The 27,011-nt window shown below is 31.5% G+C and overlaps 4 protein-coding genes across 5 annotated transcripts; 2 read left to right on the forward strand and 2 right to left on the reverse strand.

Moving 5' to 3' along the window:
- Positions 1-3,177: 3,177 nt before the first annotated feature.
- Positions 3,178-12,305, forward strand: LOC107633510 (uncharacterized). 2 transcript variants are annotated; one of them, XM_016337153.3, is made up of 4 exons: positions 3,178-3,367; positions 3,536-4,940; positions 9,257-9,590; positions 9,669-12,305. In XM_016337153.3, exons 1-4 carry the CDS (start codon positions 3,345-3,347, stop codon positions 12,092-12,094), a joined length of 4,188 nt encoding a protein of 1,395 aa, XP_016192639.2. In that variant the 5' UTR covers positions 3,178-3,344; the 3' UTR covers positions 12,095-12,305. The 2 variants fall into 2 exon arrangements, with proteins under 2 accessions (XP_016192639.2, XP_020964021.2); XM_021108362.2 differs by having other exon boundaries at positions 9,257-12,305.
- Positions 12,306-12,531: 226 nt separating this feature from the next.
- On the reverse strand, positions 12,532-14,686 carry LOC107615926 (HVA22-like protein f). Its single transcript, XM_016317942.3, has 5 exons — positions 14,547-14,686; positions 13,949-13,975; positions 13,654-13,776; positions 12,839-13,088; positions 12,532-12,729 (listed from the first exon to the last, which is right to left on the reverse strand). The coding sequence occupies exons 1-5, from the start codon at positions 14,591-14,593 to the stop codon at positions 12,703-12,705; spliced, it is 474 nt and encodes a 157-aa protein (XP_016173428.1). The 5' UTR covers positions 14,594-14,686; the 3' UTR covers positions 12,532-12,702.
- A 3,441-nt stretch (positions 14,687-18,127) lies between these two features.
- Positions 18,128-20,661, reverse strand: LOC107633597 (Ribosomal protein L14p/L23e family protein). The gene is made up of 3 exons (XM_016337229.3): positions 20,436-20,661; positions 19,071-19,162; positions 18,128-18,682 (listed from the first exon to the last, which is right to left on the reverse strand). Exons 1-3 carry the CDS (start codon positions 20,467-20,469, stop codon positions 18,302-18,304), a joined length of 507 nt encoding a protein of 168 aa, XP_016192715.1. The 5' UTR covers positions 20,470-20,661; the 3' UTR covers positions 18,128-18,301.
- Positions 20,662-21,116: 455 nt separating this feature from the next.
- LOC107633684 (zinc finger BED domain-containing protein RICESLEEPER 2) lies at positions 21,117-24,871 on the forward strand. Its single transcript, XM_016337311.3, has 2 exons — positions 21,117-21,257; positions 22,474-24,871. Exon 2 carries the CDS (start codon positions 22,483-22,485, stop codon positions 24,469-24,471), a length of 1,989 nt encoding a protein of 662 aa, XP_016192797.1. The 5' UTR covers positions 21,117-21,257; positions 22,474-22,482; the 3' UTR covers positions 24,472-24,871.
- Positions 24,872-27,011: the final 2,140 nt, after the last annotated feature.

Raw genomic sequence — 27,011 nt, forward strand, 5'->3', positions numbered from 1 at the left:
ATATGTATTAAATTATGTAATATTATATTAATAAAAATAATATTATATTATACATTATATTAAATACAAAAATTATAAACACCTAGTGGGACAAAATTTTGGTGTAAATATAAATAAAGAAAAGCGTTTACATTAAATGTATTATTATTGACGAGTTTGATAAATGTTAAACTTAGGACATAACGTATTATTATTTAATCGGTGAAATAAAAAGAAGGATATTTTAGCTTTGTTAGTTTATTATTAGAGAAAAGGATAAATAGATCCCTAATCTTTTGTCTCACGGATATTTTTGTCCTTGACCATTAAAAAATATTTTTAAATCCTTGACCTTCACAAAATTTGGACGGATTAGTCCCTGACAAAGGCATTTGGACGGATCAGTCCCTGACGGAGGCATTTGGACGGAGGAACTGATCCGTCCAAATTTTGTGAAGGTCAGAGATTTAAAAGTATTTCAATGGTCAGAAACAAAAATGTCCGTGAGACCTATTTGTCCTTTCTCTTATTATTATCTTAATGATAAACAGAGAGAAACATTTTTTTTCCCTTAAGAACTAGTGATTAGGCCACGTCTTATTAAAAAATTATACTATTTTATTTCCTTTATATATATATACAAATTTTATTTTGTAGCGACAATAAAAAAATATTAAAATATAAAAAATTAATAGTCTTAAAATTACATATATCAATAAATAATGAATTTAATTTATTTATTTATTTAAAAATCTCTTATATTTATCATATGCTAAAACATTTTTTTGAGTAAAGTATCATAATATTTTTAATTATTATATAAATTATTTAAAAATATTTATGAATAGAACAAAAATCTTATTGCATTTCTAGTAAGCACTATTATTATTGTTTGATTATTTTTATTTTCCCTGTCTATTTTTAATTCTTTTATAGGAAATTCTTTTTGTCTCAGTTTATTTATCATTTGAGAAAATTTTATATAGGAAAGGATTAATTACATTGAAGAAATAAATATTTTTTTTTTCATACAAAGTAATGAAGAGAAAGACCTTAATAATTACATTTGTATCGAGTATTGACTAAATTTATATTATTTTTGGAAAAGTATCTTGCGGTTATTTTGTGTAATCAACAACATTCTTAATTAGTATTTCAAAATCTTTAAACTATTTATAATTAAATGGAAAGAATCTTTACATAAATTAAATTTATTCATTTACTAAAAAAGTATAAATGACAATAAAAATATAAGATACTGTTGTAATAATTTGTAAGCGTATATACTAACGAATTATATCTCAAATGATATAGTTTTTTTATTTTTATCTAGAAGTCTCGTGTTCGAGTCTCACTCCTAACTTAAAAAAAAATTATATACCAATCTAATTTAATTATAAGCGTGTATATTTTTATAAGAAAAGAAAACCACAATTTATATCCTAAATAAATTAATTTTTTGCTAGAAAGATCTTAATTACAATCATGAACTTTAAAATCTAGATTTTATTGTTGACTATGTTAGAAGGAAATTTGTTTATGTTTTAACATTTTAAATATTTTATATATAAAAATAATAATTATATTAAGTATATACAAAAAATAACCACTAATTAGCCACATTATATAAGTACATATTTGACTTTTTGTAAAATTATTTTTTATTATACTAATGTAAACAAGCTTAACTATTTGTTTGTTATATGTTTGCTTATTCTAGTGGCTATTTGAAAAAAATAAATAAATTAATGTGTGTAAATTAAACAAATATAAATACATAACGTATAATTTAAAAATTATTTTTTAATTAAATTTATTCAATCATACTATGTTTACACAAAAAAAAAAAAAAATAACAATACCAATTTATTTGACAATACGTGTAAAAAAATTTGATTATTTTAACAATTGAATATTGAGTTAAAAAAATATGAATGAACATATATATATATATATATATATATATATATATATATATATATAATATTCATTAATTTGGTTTTTAGTACACATAAATTACTTTTGAAACTTATTATTGCATAAAAAATTTAAATCTTAATATATAAATTCTTTAAAGCTAAAATAATCATACTTGATAAAAAAAATCTAATGAAAAACAAATTGTTAATTAGATTTTCATTTCTACAAATTATTATTGTAAATTCTACTCTTTTAAATATAAAAAAATATTATTTGTATATTAAAATTGGCCACTAAAATCAACCACTAATATTTTTACGTATAAATATATATGTAGTTTAATTTTTTTCACTATGTATATATTTTAACGTGTATTTTGTATTGATAATTGATTTTAGTGGTTAATTTTAATGTAGACGTAACATAATTAATTAAATATTACTCTGCAAATACCGGAGAAAAAAATAATTAACTTTTTACATTTATTTTTCTTTTTACTTAAAAATATTTAATTAGATATGCATAAAATTAAGCCAAAAAAGTTGAACTCAATAAAATATATTAATTATTTATTTTATTCTATTTAAAAAAATCTATCTGTAGATACTAAGTGTGCATGTCTGTGTCTTGGTGAGAGTTACAAAAGAAGTGACTTTCTGTGACGACCGAATGCACACACTTTCTTTTATATATATATATATTTTATCCATAAATTATTTAAGAAATAAGCACAAACACAATATTATATAATAGAAAAAGTAAAATAAAAAAAAAAACTTTCGTTTAAACACACTATTTTGAATTTCTGCTTCTCACCTTTCTATTGTCTAAAGAGAAAGAACAACGAAGAAAACGAAAATGTTTGGGGTCATTGAGACATTGAGAATCAAAGGCAACTATGACTTTTTTTTTTGTTTATTTATTCATTTTTTATTTTGTATTTTTTAATTATTACTGAAATAAATAAATAATTTTATACTATTATCTCCCTAACATTATTCGTTATTATTTATTAGTTACTTAAAATGCATATTATAGATAAATTTGACTATAATTAGAAGTAATTTATAAAATAATTTTTAATTAATAAAAATATAACTATTATACAAACATATTATGACTGTTATTAATACACATATTATGTATAAGAAAGTAATATTTTTCTGCAGAAAAATAATTTGTTGTATAAAATAAATATATTTTCTAATCCCGGTGGAATAATTTTATTAAATAATTAAGTTAAATGTATAAATATGAAATTAGTTGTACAGTTGAAATATTCGCATTACTTGACGACTTTACTCACACAGCGGCAGCTAGCTCTCTCTCTCTCTAATCCAAAACCATTTCTCTCTCTCTTCCTTCATGTCTTTTTCTTCTGATCTTCTATCACCACTACTTCTTCTTCTTCAGCTTCATAGTCTCTTTCTCTTTCTCGCTGGATCATGTCTCGAGCATTCTCAATAAGGCATTTATCTACGCTTCATCTTCCTTTTTATTTTCTCATTTGTTTTGTTTTATTTTATTTTGGTTTTAGCTGGGTTTATGAGTGAGTAGGGTGACTGTTATGACTGTAACTAACTCTTGTCTCTTTCTTCTGGTTTTGTTGTGTGGGTTTTGATTCGGTGCTTCGCAGGGGCTATGCCTTTATCATGAGGTCGCGCGACGTCTTCCAGTGCTGGCCCTTCCCGACCAGCGACGCAACCGCAGAGCAAGTACGCTCATGGCTTCCTCCGATGACTGTTCCCAACTGGACCACTGACGACTACGACGACTCTGAGCTCAGATCCAACCGCATCGCCTCCGGAGAACAGGAAAATGAAAATCCTCCGTCGGATGCTGCAGCTTCGAGAGAATCGAAAAGCTCAGAAAAGTCATCGTCGCAGGAGGAAGAAGGAGAGGCGGAGAAATTGGAGATTCAGGCGGTGGATGACGCGGTATCTCATGGCGACAACGGCAAGAAGGAATCGGAGAAATCGGAAAAGTTGCCGGAGGAGGAGGAGGTGGAGAAATTGGAGAATCCGGCGGTGGTGGAGACGGCATCTCAAGCAGACGACGGCGAGAGAGAATCGGAGAAGTTGGATGAAGAAGAGGAGGAGAAATTGGAGATGGTTTGCCCGGTGTGCGGCGATTTCAAAGCGGCGACTCTGACGGCGGTGAACGTGCACATGGACGGATGCCTGAGGGAGGATCGGCGTCGGCGACAGATGAAGATGTCGAAATTGAAGTCAAAGTCAAAAGCGCCAAAGAAGAAGCGCTACATCACCGAGATTTTCAATGTTGAAGACGAAGAGGAAAAACTAGAGCAAGAAGAGAATCTAATGGAGGAGGAGGAAGAGGAGGAGATGGAGAATGAGCGACCCGAAATCGAGACGGAGATGAAGTTCTGGCCGTTCGGAGAGGACGTATCCGTCACGGTCGAGAAGTTCCGGTGGCTTTCACGGCGGCTCGAGGAGCTGAGATCCAAAGGAGCCACTGGTGGCGGCAGCCAATCAATGAGATCGGAAGGAGGAAAAACGAATTCCGTGTCGGAGGATTCGTTGTCTTCACCGGAGGAGGAGGAGGAGAAATTGGAGATGGTTTGTCCCGTTTGTAGGGTTTTCAAGGCGGCGACGGTGACTGCGGCGAACGCGCACATCGACGGTTGCCTCGCGCAAGCGATGAGGGAAGAGCGGTGGCAGATAAGGAAGAAGCTGGGGTCGAATCTCAAGCCTAAAACGCAAAAGAAGCGTTCCCTCACTGAGATTCTCAACGTGGCGCCGCAAATCGACACTGGAAACTGTGACGCACCGGTGGATGCTACAGTAGATGAAGAAGAAGATAACATGGAACGTGGCGCAGGTAAGAGAAAGAAGAATACAAAGAAGAACGCAAAGAAGAAAAAGAAGAAGATAATGGTGAAGAAGAAAAGCAAGGTTCAAAAGCGCGTTTGCCTTGTACCTCTGAGCACTAAGAGTAAGATGGTGAAAATGAAGAAGCCGAAGAAAAAGAAAAGGAAGAATAAGAAGAATTTGTTCAACGACGAGTTCGCTGCAACGAAGGTACGCTACGTGTATGTACATATATATGGTTTACATTACATGAAATAATAGGATTTTATCGTTATTATGCATGCTAGTTCCTTGATTTTAATTTGAGCTTATTGGATCAGAGGCAACCAACTATGCGATTAATGGAATTTAAAACATAAAATATTAGCTTTAAATTATATCTTAGCTTCTTGGTGTTGTATGTGTTGCTTTTCTCTTAGTAACAGAAGCTCTAGATAACAGAGATAGCATCACTTTTGTTATATGAGGAAGAAATTAAACTGGGTTGATGACTATCATAGTGTGAGATTTATGTCTGAACTAAAATTCAGGAAGAGAAAAACAATATTCAAGATAAAACATGGTTATTAGAGAGTTGGGTACACGGGAAATTAAAGGACATGCATTTAGTTCGGAGTACGTAATTTGTTATTAAATAGAGAGAATTTGATATATGAAATAGAGAATTTGGCATGCCATACAAAAGTAATTAAGAAATACAATGTATATATATGAGGTAAAGGTCTTAATAGGTAGAAGGAATTCAGAAGAAAATGGAAAAGAGAAGGGGGGCTGATGGTGTGGTGCTGGGATGTTGATCCAGCTGGAAGTTGTTTAGGAAGGACAGGTATATATGATAGCTATATAGAAGGGGCCACTCATGGGTCATGTGTTAAGAGGTGGAAGAAGGTAACTGAGTCTGATGATGATGGGTTCTTTCTGCCCCGTCACTATTAGCAAATAATTTGAAAAGGGTAATTATCATACATGGGGCCATCATCATGGGCATGGTGTATATATATAGATAAACATTCATATAATTTCATTATCTTATGGCTGGCCTTGCTTTTCTGACCTAACTCTAGCAGATAGAGGTTAACATACAACTTATTAGGTGCTTGAATTTGTTTGGGGTATATTAGGAATTGGGAGATCATATCCATTTCGTTTGGGATATATACTGAACTGTATTGATGATTTATACGACTTCAACATTTAGACACTGTTGAAATAAAATCTTGTATAATTTCAAAGGTGAATCATAAATTAGTAAGTGCACTATCCCAAACAAAATGAGTTAATGGCTAGTAATTCTCCTTATAGTTGGGTGGATTTTGGTTATAGTCTTAGTGGCGTGATATTAGATCATTATGGAGGTGGAGTTCTACTCTAAAGTGTATTATTTTATGCACTCGTGAGGGAGGTACTGATGCTAGTGTTGGATATATCTACACTTTTATGTATATAATGATTCTAATTTGGTGTTATGTGTGATAATAATACGTGAATGAGAAACTTGTCTGATTTTATTCTGAAACTGTTTTAGTCTTTGGTGGGTTAATTTGCTCTTATAGTATATGTGTCGCTTAGTCAAAAGGAAGTTAGTTTGTATTTTGTGAATTTTATTTTATACCAGCGTTGTTTTTTAGATGCAACCAAACCAATGAGTAAAAGTTGTCAAATATATAACTTTAAGGAGCTGATTGTGAAGGTTGCACACAATATTGTAGATGTTGGTTAGTGGTATCTTTTTTTCCTAGACCGGACCGTACTCCAAAACCAAAATCAATGTAATCACATTAAAATTGTGAAATTCCATGGATAGGTTTTATTGGTTCAACAAGAGTGTTAAGTACATAGTCAAAATTTTGGTGACTATTTAAACACCAACTTTGATAATGTTTAATTCATTATATATTCCCATTTTTTTCATCCATAATTTAACCAATGTCAAATGAACTCCTACTTTTGAGCATGCCTTTAAAAGGGAAAAGAATATATTATTACTGGTCTTACGTTAGGAGAATGTCTCTACTCTAATCTTAGTTTTCTGGATGTCACTAGGCTAATCTTCCTTAATGCTTTATATTCCAACTTTATCTGATGATGATTATAATGTTTTTTTTTCGATTTGGCTAGGAAATAGGAATCATTATTATTACAGTTTCTATATAGAGGTAGTGCATGATATGTATGTAGTGTTTCGTAGATAAAAGGCCTCAAAATTTTCACGGGCTAAAGTATTCTTTATGCATCCTATTCATGCATTTACCCTATGATCCTCTCTCTTTAGTAGGCCTTTTTCAATGGATGTTTAGTAAAATTCTTTAGTATTGCTTTAATATCACAGTAATTTGTTTGTTAAGGAATTGCTTTTGCTCCGTTTCTTTAAAAGATACCTTTCTCTTTTCAATTTTTTGTTTTTGGGTTAATTTATAGTTGGAAACTTTTTCTAATATTGACGAATTCCTTTATTCTAAAACTTTAACTAAGCATCGATGGAAAAAGTTTATATTTAATAATTGTAATTTATGAAATTCAGAATGACTTTATCATAATTGTTTTATTTTCATGTTTGTAGGTGCATACATGATACATATATACTCCTATAAACATAACAAGTTGATAAGATTGAAGCTAGTACAAATTGTCTTTTAGGGTAAATCTTTCATATTTTATTTTGAAAAAAAAAAAACGCTTCAGGACATTTAAAAAAAAAAAAAGAGGTTAACTAGTCCGGGTTATCAGTTTTTTCAAGAAAAGAGAATAATGATAACAATTAACTCCAATAATGAAGAAATAATACTTAAATAAAGAGAGATCTGATATATCCTTTGGTTTTAATATGCGTTAATTAAAATACTAGTAGAGATGTATATTACTTAATTAAATAAATAAAAATGTTATAACATCTAAATGATGAGAAAGTTAAATAAAATATTTTAGTTCTTATTATGTGTCGTCGTAATGAGTTAAAATATTTTATATATTATAATTGTCTAATAAAAAAATATATTAAATTTCTTTTTCTCGACAAGAAAAATTGTCTTATAACGTATATATATTTACGTGTTATTATTATTATTAGTATTATTACATCTATTATTATTTATTTCTTTATTTTTGTTTATATTTATAAAATTAATTAATCAATTCTCTTTCATCAGTAAAATCAGCAAAACTATCTCTTTATTGATTAAATATATAAATACTTCATTATTATTTCTTATAGAGAGGTCTCTATCTTCTCCGAAAAGTAAAATATATATCCCCTCTCTCTTGACACACATTTTAATTACACTTTGCTTTCTTGTATTTTTAAAACGAGAAAAGCTATTTGTAGACCAAAATCAACCACTAAAATCAGCCACCAATGTATTTATGTATAAATATATGTGTGGTTTAATTTATTTTCAATGTGTATTTGGTGGATGATTTTAATGGCTAATTTTAGTGTACACATAGCATAACCCTTTTAAAACCTACTCCGTCCGATCAAATAAGAAAAATAAAAACAAACTAGAATAGTAGAATTCAATCTTTACATGTTCATTATTTTACTTCCTAGAAAAAAAAAGCTAGCCTTAATTAAGTAATAGTTATATATGTTATTGAAATATTTATGAAAAAAAAAATAATAAAAATAATAATAATAATAATATGATTTTCTTTTGAATTTTATGTAAAAGAATAAATATTAACAACAACAATTATATGATGATTATTTTTCAGAAAAAAAATTGATATATATGTTAAACTGAACTATTCTTATTCCCTTATTTTACTAAAAATATTATATATGAATATTATAAAATCAATTGCAGATAAAATACGTTTTTTTAAATAATTATGACAAATTATAGTTAGTAATATATTCTCTTAGTATACTATTATTAGTCACGTTCTTTTTTATATAGAAATTCATTTATATAAGTTTTAGTAAATAAAGAATATTTTGATCTTCAAATAACAAAATAATAATAATGAGAAGATCGAATTGCTAGAATAGGACAGGAGAGTTTATATTTCAAAGAAAGATGGGAAGTAGATGAATAACAAAATGTGTCTTAGGGCATGTACTTTACTCATCTAAAAGGTGGTGGTAATTAGTTGTTTAATTTGTTGCACAAATCTATTTCTATAGTATCCTATGAGTTATTTATCATCTAGTTTTTAAGTTTGAACACTATTTTAAATATAAAATTACATTTCCAAACAAATACCTTTCTACACTTACATGACAAAATAAATAAAATACATGAGAATGACTAAAATTTCTATCAAAGCATGCTCACAAGTCTTCCCCGACAAACCTTTTGCGTAGAGTATTTTCTTTTTTAAGTCCTTTTCGGTATATAAAATTTAGTTCCATTGAGTCACCTAAGCTTTTCCCCTCCTTTTCCATCCGTTTGCAATTCTTGTTAGAGTTGAGAGACATTCACTAGCTACCTATCACATCATTTTTCTGCATTATTCAGTTGTTAATATATATTATGCAATTATTGTTGTCATGGTTATTGTTTAAGTTAGTTTTCTTCGAGTCTCAGGAAGATGCATCTAAGAGCAAGGTGCAAAGGTCAGCAACAAGATCCACAAAACTAAAAGGAGTAGATGTTGAAGTTGATGTCATTGATGCTTCTCTTACCCATGAAAAGAAATTGGATTTGAAGATATTACCAGAAGAAAAGAAGGAACAAGTAAGTTGTGACTCAGTTGAAAAGCTACAAAAAGCAGTGTCTCCCATTCGTGGCATACTCAAGAATCACAAACATATCTCTCGAAATACTTCAAGTGGTGGTTGCAATGTTCAAGAAGGTACCGAAGAAGAAAGCCACTGTGATATGCAAGTGCCAACTTCAGACAAGCATGTGAGATTCTCTGGTAAGGATTATACACTTGGCCCAAAAGATAGAAGCTCATTTGATGAAACTGCTACTAACTTGGCTTCGGATGCATCAGAGTCTTCATTTGCAAATGAGCATTGCTCTGAAAGTGAGGCTGAGGCAACTCGGAATTTGGAGGCCAAAAAAAATGATGACAATAATGCCATTAACAAAGACAAAGGCAAGGAGGTTTGCCCTATTGCTGAAAGTAAACAGTTTTGCAATGCTCTTGGTCAAGTTGCAGCACAGAATTTCTTGCAGCCATGTACCAGTCAAGAGAAATCAAAGCACATTTCAGAGAAGGGTCAATCATCACCATCCAACGTGGCATTCCATGACAAGTCTGATAGAGTCAACACAACTCCACTGCATTGTTCTCCATATGCTGACGCTCCTAGATCTCTTCCTGCAGTTCAAACAGGACAGGTTTCTGGTGTAAATACGCAAGTGCCTGAATCTGAAGCTTTCATTTCCACTAGAAAATTCGTGGATCATATGGAGGATAGGACTATTAAATCTGCCACTACGAACGTGAACTCTAACTCGAATTCAAATACAAGGACATTTTTGGGGCCTTCATCCTCGTATTCTACTTCGTTTAACAAAGCAAATGAGAGGCCTGAATTTCAACCGCATAATTATGGCGACAATGGTAATAATGGCAAAGCTTTAAGTAGCAGACCATCATTTAGCATCTTTAATGCAGATATGACTGATAACTCGAACCAGTTTCTTGGCCAGGGAAAAGCAAATGCAAGAGAAAATCTCATGGACCAGAACTTTATTGGTTTGCCACTCAATTCTCACGGTGAGCTGATCAATTTCAGTTCCAATTCCATCAGCGGAAAAGCAGTGATGAATCAACAACCGGATAAATCATGCATATTAAAAGGTTACTTTAATGCACCTATGAAAGAAACTTCCCATCAAAATAGCCAACAACATTCAAGCATTGGTGCGAGGAATGTGGTTCAGAAGACGGTTCAAGATAGGCTAAATCCATTTCCACATTACCCAGCCAGGTTAGGTGTTACAGAGTTACATGGAAGTAGCCGAACAAACATCTTCCAGCAAAATTCTGATAGTAGGAGTTCCGGTCACTTTGTTCAGCTGCTTGATTCGGGTTTGAATCTTGCCAGATCCTATCCCGTCGAACGCGACAAGACGCCTAACTACATGGGAAATGGAATGATTTATCCAAAAGAAAGTTCAGGACCTATTGCACCGAGTGCTGGACCTTCCCGCCAACCAACAATGAGATTGATGGGTAAAGATGTTCTAATTGGTGGGAGCAACAAAGAGAAACAAACATTTGTGAGAGGTGAAGAATCCAGAAGGAGGCATTATCCTGAGCATCATGCTGCTACGGACAATTCTTTATTGGGAAGATGCTCTAAGCTGGATCGGGCTTCTGGTTCACATTCATCACAAACACCACCTGAGAATGTGTTAATTCAAAGTAACCCATCATTACAAGGCACTGTTTTGATGACTGGTACAGGCTCTGGATTTCTTCAAAGTAATCATGTATGCCAACAAGGAAACCTTGGACTCAACAAAAATATTGCTAGTTCTAATTTGCAGTGGCAATCTACGTCTGGTGCCAAACCAAAATCACACATCAGCTTTAAGTCTCAAGTACTACCATCTCCTCAGCATACTCCTTTACCCCAACTTGAGCTGAATGACAGGAATAAGCACCATCATCATGCTTCGAGTTCAGCATCCGAATTTCCTTTAATGCACCAAGGTGTTGAAGAACAGGCAAAAATATCATTGTTTCAGAGGCAAAGTGCTACTTTTGCAACTTTCCCACCATGGTTGTTAGGTCCAACAGAAAGGCTTCCAGGGACCTCTGCTACTAGAAGCTTTCCTCAAGATACAAGGGGAAACAATTTCACTACACCGGCCGGGAACCATTCAGCAGAATTTCGGTATCCTCCTGATCCTGGTCCACCACCAATTGTTGCTCAACCTCCATATATTCCAGTTACTCCCCTTAACAAATCACCACACTCTGCAGTAAATAGTGGATTTATAAACATACCTCAGGTCGCTGACAGAGTGAATCCGAATGGTATCATGACTACTACCAATGACCATAATCATCATCCATACACAAACACCAGGAAAAGACCAGCTTCTAATTTCATTGATCTTATAAGGCCTAACAAGTTACAAAATATAGCAGTGCAAGGAAACTCATTTGGCCGCATGATCGGTTCAACCGGAGGAAGCTCAAGTGCAGGGTTGCAAAGAAATGCAGGAGCTGTTGAACTTGGTTCCCAATTGAATGGTGCAATATACTCAAGACAGAATCAAACTCAGAATCTGAACCCTGCAAGTCATATTGGTGCTAATTCCATTCTAAGACCCTCTCAGAACATGGATCAGAACTATACAAGAACAATGAATTCTTCTGCCATTCCAAATACTGCGACAACTGACTGTGATAGAGATCTTGAACTTCGGAGGAGACTTACAAAAATGCATAGGTTTTAGGCCTAAATCAACATTTTATGGTATCAGGTTCTTTTTCTTTTTCCTTTTTTTTTTCATTATAGTATATCCAATGAAACATTATTTATCAGTTCTATATTTAGATATTCATCTTCATTCAAAGTATTATTCCTTCATGTTAGCTTTTATTGCAAAGACAACAATTTATCTTATTTTGCGAATTCCATGTTGGTTCGTCTCGTTTTTATGTTTACCTTTATTTTTAATTTGTTATCTTTATTTTATACCAATCATAATATATTCTATCGTGAAAAGTAAAGTATTGTGGAAGCTATATATAATATAATTTAGGTGGAAACTCAGGTGCAGTCGACTTTATGTAAAGTTGATACCTGAGAGCCGTTAAATGATTTGACTGATTTGACTAAATTTTCATCTAACGGCTCTCAGGTATCAACTTCACGTGAAGTCAACTTCACCTGAGTTTTTACCTATAATTTAAAGTATCAACCTCAAGATTGTTGCAATTTAAACAAAGTATAATTAAGGATTACATAATATTTTTGTGCATAATAACACATGCAACAAAAGCAATGATTACACAACGTTTATAAAATCCTAATAAGATATCAACTTGGTTAAATCAATCTTCAGTGCCTCCACGCTTCTTTCTCAGCCTGCAAATTCGAATAAAGAAATGGGGAAAATATTATTAAAAGATGAAATATAGATAAGCTTTATAATGAAGCAAACATATGTAGTCAATTAGAGTTGTTGATAGCATACAGCTTTGACAACTTTCTCAAATGCATCAGGACCATATCTCTCTATGTAGCGTTCAACAGATTTTTTTGCATCAATGCTCAACATTTGAAGGTCCTTCCTCTTGTCTTGATCTGAATCCTTGTAACTTCCATAGCTTACTATCTTCACATATTGCCTCACATAATTCTCATATATAAAAGCAGCACCATTGAACATTGGCAGTACCAGCCAAATGCAAAACACAAGCTTCATGTATGGCCATATGGGAAACCTATATAATATAATAAATGTTCAATTATTATTAGAAATCTATTTGGTATTTCAATTTTCAACTTGGTTTTGGTATAATTAATGATGATATTTGTACGTAAAAAATCGACATTAATCATGGACGCCAAGGAAAAAGAACTAATATCACTTTATGTATACTATTACTTTTAATAAGTTGGCACATTAAAAAATTAATGTATTTAGATATGACTGCATCAATATGTATTTATCAATTTACACAAAATCAACATCAAATTTAACTATCAATGTAGAATGAATACACGTTGAAAATAAAAATACATATTAAAAATAAGTTAAATTATACATATATTTATATATAAATACATAATGGCTGATTTTCGTATACAAATAGTATTTTTGATTTTTTAATACCTCAACTTTAATTGATCAAATAATCAATTATATATTATTTTGAAAAGGTTAGAATATGCATGGTATTCTATCAATCCACTACTTTTAGTACTCAAATATTATATGCATGTATATGTACATGCATGTATGTTTATGTAAACTCCTTATCATATAATATACATATATCTACGTACCATGCTAGAATATTATAACATGAAAGCTCAAAGAGTTCGACGAAGGAGTATAAAACCCAGTAAGTTAGCCATTGATGATCATCTAAGGTTGAAGGACTCTCAATCGCCCTTATTGATGCGTATCTGTAATATGTTAAATATTGACACACCCCAAAAATAAATATTATTGCACTACTTTCAAACTTCTATATATAAAAAGGAATGAATATGAATGTAGAGCAAAAATAATATTATTTATATATTAGTCATAAAATCATAAAGTTAATTAAGAATTGGCAACTAGCTACTAGCTTACAAGGGATAAAGAAGCATCACTCCAGGCCTGTCAAAAATGAAAAACAAAATTAAAAACTTATATATGTAATTATTTAACCATCAAATTACATATACAAAAATTTGTGGAATTATTTCGTATCGCAAAGGATTATCGTTGTAAGCTAAACAATACAAATAATTAAATAAAAAAGAACAAAACAAAACCTTAGTATTGACTATATATATATATATGGAAAATTTCATATATATATATATATATATATATATATATATATATATATATGGCTTTGTCTATAATAATTTTGGTGAAAATTCAGGTACAGTCGACTTCACGTGAAGTTGATATCTGAGAGTCGTTAGATGATTTGACTGATTTGACTAAATATTCATCTAACGACTCTCAGATATCAATTTCACGTGAAGTCGACTTCACTTGAGTTTTCACCAATAATTTTCTTTTATAATAAACTTCCTTTACCATATTAATTTATTGGGCAATTTTTTTTTGCCCTATCTATTTATTAGGAGTAGTGATTCTAAACAAATGAAATATAATGAAAGTTGGTAGATATATGAGAATAACAAAGAGATATATATGCATATATTTACATATTTACCCTGCTATTGTGTAGAAATTTCTTACAACTGTTCCAAGAGCGCCCATGATATGAAGATGTGTTATTCAATAATTCAAAGGATCTTTTATGGAAGTTAGATTGAATGATAATGAGTTATACTATGCAGCTTTTCACTAATTGGTTCAAGTAGTTTATCGGGTATCTATTTATATTGAAGTGCAAGTTTTGGTTGATGAAGGAAGCAAAGAATGTTTATGGGACGACACAAAAGTCTTCTTTTCTCTAATGGGAAGAAATTAATTAAGAACCATATAAAAGCTTAACGGATATGTAAGCAAAGCAATAGAAAGGGTTAGGGCACGTAGGTGCTTATATATATATATATATATATATATATATATATATATATATATATATATATATATATATATATATATATATATATTATATATTTATTTATGTTAGAAAGATTGGGATTTGCATGTGGACTTTTGAAATCTTTAATGGTATATTCAAGAGATTATGTATATTATTCCTTATCTTATCTCTTCTTCCAAAAGCGAAATATTTTTTTTTTATCTTTTACAAAGTTATTCACTCATACTAAAAATCAGGTATTATATATTTAATTATATATATTTATACATATTATATATTTGTATATATTCACTTACACTAATGAAACTTTTTATGGTAAGATAATATTTTTATACGCAATAATTAATTGGTGATTAATTTTTTATGTACACATAATATAATTATTGATTTTAACCATGACAAATAACAATTTTTCGCAAGATTTATATAATTTTGAACAAACCGTGTAATTCACATGACTTCTATTTGAAAATAATTGAAATACAGTTTTATTGAGAAAATACTCAGTTTAGTTCTAAAGTTACATTCGAATTTTAATTTAGTCTTTAAAATTTTAATTACCTCAATTTAGTCTTATGGTAATTTTCGTCACAGAATCAATTAAAAAATTTAAAGACTAAATTGAGATAATTAAAATTTTAAAGACTAAATTCAGGCCTGAATATAATTTCAGGGACCAAATTAAATATTTTTTAAATTTTATTTTAGTTACTTTTCAATTCTTTATTTCTTTACATGTAAAAGAATTAAATTTCATCATTTCAAGTATAAAAGATTGAAACTAGAAAATCAGGTAAGTTTTAATTCTAATGCCAATTCCATACCCAATTCCAAGTGGGTATTTATAGGCGGCTGACCAGGTTTAAATAAATTTGTACTTAGTTCTAAAAAGACAAAATCTATTTTGATCCGGTAAAATAAATTGTGTTAAATCGAGTTGATCAAATATAAAATTAGTATATATAAAGTTGTAATTTTTATATATTAAAATAATAAAACTTTATTTTTAAAAATTAAAATTAATAAATATTATATTATATTTATACTAAAATAAATTATTTTAAAACAAAAATAATATCATATAATATAAAAAATATTAATTAAAGTATAAAAAATATAATATGACATTATTAATTTCATTCTAAAATATATTTTTTATTATAAAAAAAATGACTTTGAGTTCGGGACAAGTTGGGTTACGCGAAACATAACAAGAAGACGACATAAAAATAATGTCGCATAAAAGCTACGAATTCAAACCCAACAAAATATATCTTAAAGTTCGAATTGAACTTATCTGGGTCTTAAAAACATTACGAAGCTTGGACATTTTGTTGAGTTGTCGTGTCTGCGTGTCAGACACATTTCGGACATGACACTCACTACCGCACTCGTCCGACACGCATGTCTGTTGTGTCCAACCGTGTCTTAATAAAAAATAAAAAATTATTCTCTGGACACATCGACACACCTAAATACCATCACGTGTCAGCGTATCCAGTCTTATTCTTAACATATATTCTTAAAATAAATTTAGATATAGTATATATTATTACTTATTATAATAAAAAATATTTTAAATAACTTGATATAATTAAAATAAGACATTAAAAATAATTAAAATTTTTAATTTATATTTTAATATCAATAAAATATCAAAATATCATTATAATTTATCTAAAAAATACTTTATATTTTATATGTATGCATGTCCCCGTGTCGTGCAAGATTTTAAAATTTGCGTGTCGGCGTGTTCCGTGTCGTATCCCGTATCAGTGTCAGTATCTGTGCATCATAGTAAAAACACCTCTGTGTATACTATTAACTGTTCTAGTTAAGTAAGTTTATAAACTAAATATCGCATTCATCTTGGAGCGATATCTCAATTTAACAATATTGATTGTTTTTAAATAACTTGAATTAGCTAGGTAAAGAATCATATATGCACAAGTACAACACCCCATTGAGGAATTGCGTGCTATATGGGTAAGGTATAGATATATAATCATGTTTAATGCAATTAAAAATTCTATAGAATTATGTATTTTGTATCCTATAAAAAAGATTTATTTATACTACATACAACTAAACAAGTTTGATTATTTTTTATTGAAATTTATTTATTCTACTATGACAGGTTTAATTATTTTCGTAATTGATTATTTAGTTGAAAAAATATATAATCAATATGTGTAAATACATACAAATACATGATAATTAATTTAGTGATTAAATTTTAGTATTCATAGAGCAATTTTCATAATCTTAATATTGATATACATAGAGGGAACGACGTTGCTATACATAGGGGTTTATGATCGGCGAAGAATATAGAAATGCTATTTTGAATTTTTATAATTGTCTAAATCCACATTTATTTTAGTTTGTAAACTTTCACAATGTTTTGCAATGTCAAAAGCTGAAAAATGAAAAATAAAAAATTGTATGCCTACCAAAAGTGGCTCAATTTTTTCGTTATGGAACCCATGAATGTGATGTGTCTGGATATGGAAATAGGGCGTGCTAGATCAAATTGTAGGACAGCTTTATGTGAGTGGCAGGAGTTAGAACTCGAACCCTGCGAGTTCTGTATTGGCAAAAATTGCTTAACAAATCGGAGGGTCCGATTTGGCAGGGGCTGAAATTTGAATTTCAAAGCATGCAAATTGGACGGTGCGTTTTGTATATATATATATATATGAATTTTTGTATGAATCTCGGACCGTCCGACAAGTTATGAAGAACTCGCATGGTCTGATTTATGGTATTCTGACACCACACATAGGTTAAGCACCTCTCTTCTCCATAACTGCGTCCAACCTAACCTTTGCCTCCATATTGAAATTAAAAAGCGACCAAAAGTGTCCAAACACAGAAATGTAATATTAATATCTAATCATGGTACGGTTTCTTCTTTTTCTTCTTTTGTCAAAACATGTTATGTTTGATTGAGTAATTTTTAGTGAGTTATCAATGTGATTTTGGTTGGTGAATTTAAATAACATTTTTTTTAAATAGATATTAAAATTAGTTTTGACTCAAGGTTGAAATCAATAGAAATTCAATTTACATCATGTGAATACATGTTTGTGCATGCTGAATGGATGAGAACCATGAATTACAAAGCTTAAATTATAGTATGGTTTATTTAGTATTAGATATTAGATTAGATAATGAGATAAAGTTCCTTCTAGATATATTTATACTGTGCTGTCAACAAATCATATAACCGAAAAAGCAACCATATAAAAACAGCTTATTATTTGATTCGAAATTTTTCAATACATCTGTCTATTTTTCTCCTCATAGATTGATTGATGAAATCCTAACCTTAACCTTACACAAAAAGATACAAATTATATGAATGATAAAAGTAAGAATCATAACAAAAATTTTAAGGATAACCCTTTTTTCCTTTAAGCAATATGTCCTGCCAAGGTAAGAATCTTGACATGCTTCTTCTGCCTCAGCTCATGAGGGACAGGTCCAAAAACTCTGGTCCCAATAGGCTGGCCTTGCTTGTCGACGAGCACCACAGCATTGTCGTCAAACTTGACCTCACTGCCGTCGCATCGCCCCCTTTGCATTGCCGCACGCACAACCACACCATATACTACTTTTCCTTTCTTCACTTTTCCATTAGGATGTGCTTCCTTCACGGATGCTACTATTGTGTCGCCTAATCTCGCCCCTTTCTTACCTTTCAGAGCCTGTATACACATGACCTTTTTAGCCCCAGAATTGTCTGCGACCTTGAGAACGGTCCTCATTTGTATGAAGGTGCGCTGTTGCTGCAGCTGCAAGGAATTGGGATGCATTTTTTGGTAAGCAAGGATGCATATCAAATACTAAAGAACGGGCTAAGCCTTGTTTGGTCTATGTTTTCATTTTTAGTGTCTTCAGTTCATGAATAAAAAGAAGAAAACAATAGAATCTTATTTTCTGATTTCATTTCCTATTTTCACTTTTCACTTTTCTTTCACAAAATTTTGAAAACAAAATACTACTAAAAATGAAAATAGAGATTGAAAAAACAAACCAAACAGGCCCTTATTACTCGTAATAACATGCATATCTTGTCAATAAACAAATTTAGTCACCAATCCATATCTGGTACTTTTGCAGTACAAGGAAAATTTACCATTACTATTTTGTTCTCTAGAAGCCAAGTTCATATATACTAACCTGAGAAAAGGAATTGCTGCATGTCATCTCATGTGATGTGGTAAATAAACCAGGGGAGTTGTTGCTTAATCCACCGAACAGAGAACGACTCACTAGTTTGGTTTTTATGCATGGAACAGAAAAGATGACAAGGTGAAAACAAATATATCATCATTGAATATATTCAGTCCATGCTTCAATTGCAAAAGGAAATCGATAGGGGATTATAGCAGTGGCATGGATGCGAGCTCAACATATATCAAGAAGAAGTGAGAAAGGTTAATGTATGACATTTCATATTGGTTATAAAATGCAGTTCTTGAAGAAGAAAAGATTATTGCAAATATACAAAATTGGCAGGAGTTCATGTTTTAAGAAACAAAATCATTATACAATATGAAACTATAAAGTGTCCATAATAACTGCACGCTTCCCTGATAATTTGCTAGCTTTTTTTTTCCCCATAGAAGCATATTATCCTTCTCATGACTCACTTTTGGTTGGTTACCAAAGAAATGAACCCGTATGAATCAACTACAAGCAACTCCATTCATAAATCATAATGAAAACAATGTTCAATGACTAAATAATTTCATTAGTAAATTAAACACAGGTTCCATTCTTTCGAATGTGAAGGCCTACCGGATACCTCAGAGGCTAAATCCTCGCTATCTCAATGATATTCATCTCATGTATATAACCATAATAACCATATGTATGCCACTAAAACTACCAAATCCTGCAAATGGAGGTTACAACTAAGCTAAAATCAATTGCTAAGAAAGGATAATGTTGAAACAAATGAAAACAGTTGTCATGAGCTCAGAGATTAGACGAATAGTGATGAGCTACTAGCAGCAACCGATGTAAACCAACAAGAATAATGCATTAAGCCAAGAAAATTAATAGTTGAGCCAGCAGTATTTTGAAACACACAACATCATAACAGCAACAACTATATTAATTTGAAAGATCGTACTCTAACTCTAAAACCATAGAAGCCCTATGCCTAAGCATCAAGTTCAAGAATAATAGAATAGTATCCTGTGACTTGTAACAAGTTTCAAGATTCATAGCTAAAAGGCAGCATATATGAATTTGTCATTCCATTCCTTCTAATAAGCTAAACTGCATACCGTAAAATTAAGCAACTTGAAGTGGAAACTAATACATAGTTGCAACTTAACAGTTCGGAAAAAATTCAATTTTTTCTGTGATACACGAAATTTCAGCGCTCTATCTCAGACATGAATGATGAATCTAAATAATAAAAACAATCATTTGAAGCTCACAGAACGAAAGATAACATGATTAAGAAAATTCAAGCAAAAACGAAAGTAACAGAAGAATCAAGTGAGTTACTGTAAACGAAACAGTTAATCTTACCACGAGAGCACCTGGAAGCGAAGCTTGCAGCCATATTCGAAATTCTATTCTTTCACAGTTGAATACTGAATACTTCACCGCAGAGAGTGTAGATCTCCGACGAAGAAAAGGGTTTAACGAAACCCTTCGTCAAAACGACGTCGTTTTGTTTTATGATTTATTTACTATTTTTTTTTTGGGAGTAAATGAAGGTGCTGAAGCCCAAAGAACAAAAGAAAATGATTTAGTGCATGTTTGGGCGCCATTATTTTGTTAAAAAAAGATCTTTTTTCATTGAAAAAAGAAAAAAGATCTTTTTTTATTTTTTAACGTGTTTGGCAAATTTCTAGTAGTAAAAATAAAAGCACTAGTAAAATAAAAAAAAAGATCTTTTTTGAGAAGTTGTAATTTACATCTTTTTTTAAAAGATCTTTTTTCCTTAAAAAAAGATGTTTTTCATGTAATAAATAAACAAAAAAATACTTTTATATTGTTATACCCAAACATAATTGATTGATAAAAAGACATTTTTACATGAGATATCCAAACATAAAATTACTTTTACTTCTCTATAAGATCTTTTAAAAAAAGATAACTCAAAAAAAGATCTTTTTTTTAAACCTCACCCAAACAAGCTCTTATTTATTTACTATTTTAATTTTTGAGAATAAAGATATAAATGGTACATTACACTGCAACGCTGCGTTTCAACTCTCAACTTAAATCGTGAAGCGGAGCTGCTGTTATCTTCTTTTATTTTTCTGCTTTCCTCATTTTGCATTAGGGTTTTCGGAGGGCACAACAAAATTTCAATCACAGGGTCATCGATTTTCCCGCCACAAGGTACGACATGCCTCCCAAGATTCTTATCTGTTATTGAAAATTGTAGCATTGTTTGATTGTAGAAGGAAAAAAAAATTTTGATCGATGTTTGATTTTCGAAGCATGTATAAGAGAATTGCATGTCACTGAACGCCTGCGAAACTTTAGATTTTTTTTTTTTTTTTGTTGGTGTGCTGTTGTATTATCAGTTATGTTTATTTTGAAAACTGCAGTGTTGTTTTAGGTTTAGCTGCCTTTAATTTTTAATTTTGTATTTCTTTTAAATATTCTTTGGAGCTGAGAATATTAAAGAGAAAAAGTTTATCGTATATACATATAGAGAGTTTGGAAAATTTATGACATTTCTTAGTTTTTGAGGAAACTTTAAATTTTAATATATAATCACTGAATAAGAGTTTATGATATCATTGAGCTAGTGGACTGAAATTAGGGCGAGAAAATACAGAGTGTTGCGGTATTATTCCAATGGGTTCCTCCTTGGCCAGTGTTAACCATTGGAAAGAAAGAGTTGTTACATTAACAACTACCTAGGCTTATTGAATAGTATAGTAAGTTATTCCTTTTGTGCGACAATTGGATAGTGTTACGAACTGCGAAGACAAGTAATTAGTTGTCTATTTTTCCTCATGTAAATCTTGTTTTTCAACTGGCTCCTATCAGTTTGGAACTAAATTAAAATTTAATATCCCCGTATTTAACTTTGAGTGGAGAGAGGTTCTCTTAAAGCTTGCTTTTGAGTTTCAGTTACATTTACTTATGGGAAATGCAAATTCGAATATCCTATTCTTGAGTTCTAGTATTATTATCAATATTTTGTAGAAGCTGATGTATGAATTACTTTTTGTATTCATTCCTTTCCATATTTGATTATCTCTTTATAATAACGTAGAAGTCAAAGATACATGAACATATCCATTTCATCACTATTTCCTTTTGGAAATGTAGAATGCGCATTATCTTATTTTCGTGTTTTATTCAATTTCAAATCATATATACTTTATGGTAGAGTTAAAATAATATATTGATTTATTTATTTTAACATAAATAATAATTCGTATATGCTAATAAGCTATCATATTCATTGCGGTTTTGTCAGTTTGAGCACACTTGCGTTTACACAGACTGGATTGTGCCAATACGCTATCCTGTTCATTATATTTTACACTCCAAAATGGAAAATGTTTGACTTGAATTTAATGCGCTGCCTTTTTGCCAGGTTCATGTGATGGATATCTCAGATGCTGTCATTGTCAAATCTAGTAGGCTGAAATCTGTTGTATGGAATGATTTTGATAGGATAAAAAAAGGAGATACCTGTGTGGCTATCTGTAGGCATTGTAAAAAGAAATTGAGCGGGTCAAGTTCCAGTGGGACATCACATCTAAGGAACCATTTGATCAGGTGTCAGAGAAGATCTAATCATGGCGTAGCACAATTCATTACTTCAAGAGAGAAGAGAAAGGAAGGGACTCTTGCAATTGCAAATTTCAATTTGGGTCAAGATCAGAACAGAGATGAAACCCTTAGCCTTGTGAATATTAAATTTGAGCAGACACAGTTGAAAGATGAATCTGTCAATGCTGGAACTAGTACCTTTGATCAAAGACGGAGTAGATTTGATCTTGCTCGCATGATCATCCTACATGGGTATCCATTGGATATGGTGGAGCACGTTGGTTTCAGAGTTTTTGTAAAGAATCTACAGCCGTTGTTTGAGCTTGTGACATTGAATAGGGTTGAGGCTGATTGTATTGAGATATATGAGAAAGAGAGAAAAAAGATGAGTGAGATGTTAGACAAACTACCTGGGAAAATCAGCCTTAGCGTCGATGAGTGGACTGCTGGCGGTAATGCTGAGTATTTGTGTTTGACAGCGAATTACATTGATGAATCATGGCAGTTAAGAAAGAAGATATTAAATTTTATAAGGGTTGATCGTTTTCACACTGAAGACATGCTTTCAGAAGCTGTCATGACTTGTCTGATGGATTGGGATATTGACCGCAAGTTGTTCTCCTTGATACTGGATAGTTGTTCTACTTCTGATAACATTGCGATTAGAATCAGTGAGAGGCTTTCACAAAACAGGTTTCTTTACTGTAATGGGCAACTATTTGATATACGCTGTGTTATAAATGTTCTTAATATCATGGCTCAACATGCTTTGGGAGCTGTGAGTGAAATAGCGGAAAAGATTCGAGAAATTGTTCGCTATACTAAAAGTTCACAAACTGTGCAGGCAAAGTTTAACGAGATGGCTAAAGAAGTTGGGATCCTGAGTCAAAAGTGCTTGTTTCTAGATAATCCCTTGCAATGGAATACGACTTATTCAATGCTTGAAGCTGCCTTAGAATTCAAGGATGTTTTCATTCTTCTGCAAGAAAATGACACATCCTACAGAATCTGTTTATCTGATGTAGAGTGGGAGAGGATCAGCACAGTTAATAGCTACTTGAAGCTTTTTGTTGATGTCATTGAAATTTTCACTAGGAGCAAGTTTCCAACAGCGAATATATATTTTCCTGAACTCTGTGATGTTAAGTTGAATTTGAATGAATGGTGCAAGAACTCGGATGAATATATCAGTTCTTTGGCATTGAGACTGAGAAGCAAGTTTGATGAATATTGGGAGAAATGTAGCTTGGGGTTGGCAGTAGCAGCCATGTTAGACCCTAGATTTAAGATGAAGTTGTTAGATTATTACTACCCACAAATCTATGGTAGCATGTCTCCCGGTCGCATCGAAGAGGTCTTTGAGGGTGTGAAGGCTCTATACGATGAACATTCAATAGGCTCCCCATTAGCTTCTCATGATCAAGGTTTGGCCTGGCAGGTTGGCAGTGGGACACTTTGCTTACCAAGTTCCACTAAGGACTCCCGGGATAGACTGATGGGGTTCGACAAATTTCTCCATGAAACTTCTCAGGGCGAAGGTGTAAAGTCGGATCTAGAGAAGTACTTAGAAGAGCCACTCTTTCCGCGTAATGTTGAATTCAACATATTAAATTGGTGGAAAGTTCACACTCCCCGGTATCCAGTCTTATCCATGTTGGCGCGAAACATACTGGGAATTCCAATGTCGAAGGTTGTGCCAGAATTGGCATATAACAACAGCGGAAGAGTCCTTGATCGTGATTGGAGCTCGCTTAATCCTGCTACAGTCCAGGCTTTGGTTTGTTCACAAGATTGGATACAAAGTGAACTGGAAAATTAGAATTGCTTTTCCCTGCATTCAAAAATGTACATGCCAAATCCCCTCTTTAAGCATCCCCATTGTAAGTTAGATCTTCTAACTCCCCATTTTGATTCTCCTCATCCTATATCAGGTTTTTGTTTAGTCCGCAGCCGTATTCAACTTAAGCAAGTTGATTTTTATGATTTAGCTTACATTATTTTTGTTTACTATTTTAGCAATCTGTGCCTCTGGTTTATTGAAACCTCGTGTCCCTTTTAGAAGAAACTTAACCTATTTGCTTGCTAAGATAGGGCTATGTATATCTACCCTTTCCAGATGGATTGAGGTGGGAGTTTTATGCATTGGAGTATTGGACTGCCTTTTGTTGAATTTGTTTTTTGTTTGGAAATGAGGCTTGAATTTAGGATCCGACAAAATTATCTGACGAACTATCCAAAATAGATAGGTTTATCCAACTGACCCAATCTTTTATGGGCAGTTTATTTGTTTTCTGATCATAATTGTCTGTTAAAATTTTTTGTGATTATAAATTGTAATGTATTCTATTCTAAATGTTCTGATATGGCATAGGCAACTATTCTATGTTTTGTTTTCTTTTAATTAAATGGTTGAATTATACTTAGAATTGTATATGCTAACAATTAAAGTGAAAAAAGGAAAAAGTCTTGTACTCTCAAAATAAATTTAGGACTTGTATCATATTTACAAGATCTCATTTCTAAAAGGTTATAGCAATTAACATAGTCAAATAGGAATCAAATAGGCACAACTGCATGAGGTTCTCTCTTGCTTGGAAATAGCGATCATAATTAAAAAGGGTACACTCCTTTTGTGCGAGGAAAATAAAATCAATTCTTGATGTATAGTAATCAAATTGGTGCTACTTACACTAGTATAATTTTGAAGAAAGATTGATCAAATTTGTTCAAAGTTTGAGTAAATGGTTAAGAAGTTTGAACATGCATGGTGGTTTTGGATGTGAATGCAAGAAGTTGAAATTTGAAATTTAGGTTTGTTTGAGTGTTTGCCTGTTCGGTCATCTCTTTCGTATCTGGCTAGAGGTTTTGGTTTAGATGGAGTTATTACCTATTTGTATTTTTGACATATTTCATGGTAAAATATTTGTTGGTTGTCTTTGTGCGTGGACGGAGGCTTGAATCCGACTACGCTAATTCCTCGTGTCAAATTTTGTTTATTTTGCCTCTGCTCTCTCACTACTATGCTTAAATTTTTAACAAGTGGCATCAGAGTTCAATGTTGAGTTTTGGGACAAATTTGTTTTGAAGATATTTGAAGGATTCAGGATGATGACATTTTTGGAGATGATTTTGAGTATTAACCAATATGGTTAATTTTATATGAAGTTTTTGTTTCTGGTAGAGTTTTGTGAAGTCAAATTTGAAGCTATTAACAAATTAATTTTGAGGTGGAGATTGTGAGGATAATCAAAATAAATTGTGGTTACTTACACTAGTATAATTTTGAAGATAGATTGATTAAATTTGTTCAAAGTTTGAGCAAATGGTTAAGAAGTTTGAACATGCACGGTGGTTTTGGATGTGAATGCAAGAAGTTGAAATTTGGAACTTGGGTTTGTTTGAGTGTTTGGTCATCTCTTTGGTATCTTAGGAGAGATTTTGGTGTTTAGACTTTAGATGCAGCCGAGGCTTGGACTAGTAGTGGCAGAATCTGCTGCCTCACAAGAAGTCGCACCCGGATTCAAGTCCTATGAGAAGAAAATGAACCCTTAAATGAACTCATGTAGTGTGTGTGAGTGTGTGTTGTGTGGGTGTGTAATACATGAGTAATGCCTAGGATTAGGGGTTGTCTATTTTTGTGCATGGATGTAGGCTTTAAGGCGAACCACGATAATTCCTCTTGTATCAAATTTTGTTTATTCCACTTTTGCTCTCGCTCTTGCACTACTCTACTTAAATTCCTAACAGAATTTAAGGTTGAGTTTTGGGTCAAATTTGTTTTAAAAATGTTTGATACAATAAAAAATTCAGGATGATGATATTTTAGAGATTATTTTGAGTATCAACCAATATGATTAATTTTATATGAAGTTTTTGTTTCGGGTGGAATTTTGTAAAATCAAATTTGAAACTATTAGCAAATTGATTTTGAGATGGAAATTGTGAGAAAAATCAAAATCAATTATTGATGTATGGTGGCCAAATTGTGGTTCTTTACACTAGTATAATTTTGAAGAAAGATTGATCAAATTTGTTCAAAGTTTGAACAACTGATTAAGAAATTTGAATATGCATGATGGTTTTAGATGTGAGTGTAAAAAGTTAAATTTTGGAATTTGGGTTTGTTTTGAGTGTTTGGTCAGTTCTTTAATATCTCAATAGAGATTTTGGTTTAGATGGGGTTGTCACTTGTCACCTATTTATATTTTTAACATATTTCATAGTAAATAGGATAAATATTTTAACATATAGTAAATAGGATAAATATTTTAAAATATTAAAATCATAAATGGGACACTTGATACTGCGGATGAATTGTGTTTTGTTTCTTGTCTCCATATTCTTATATATCAACTTTTA

The sequence above is a fragment of the Arachis ipaensis genome, chromosome B1, assembly GCF_059453495.1.
Source record: "Arachis ipaensis isolate K30076 ecotype BB chromosome B1, ASM5945349v1, whole genome shotgun sequence".
Taxonomy (NCBI): Eukaryota; Viridiplantae; Streptophyta; class Magnoliopsida; order Fabales; family Fabaceae; genus Arachis; species Arachis ipaensis.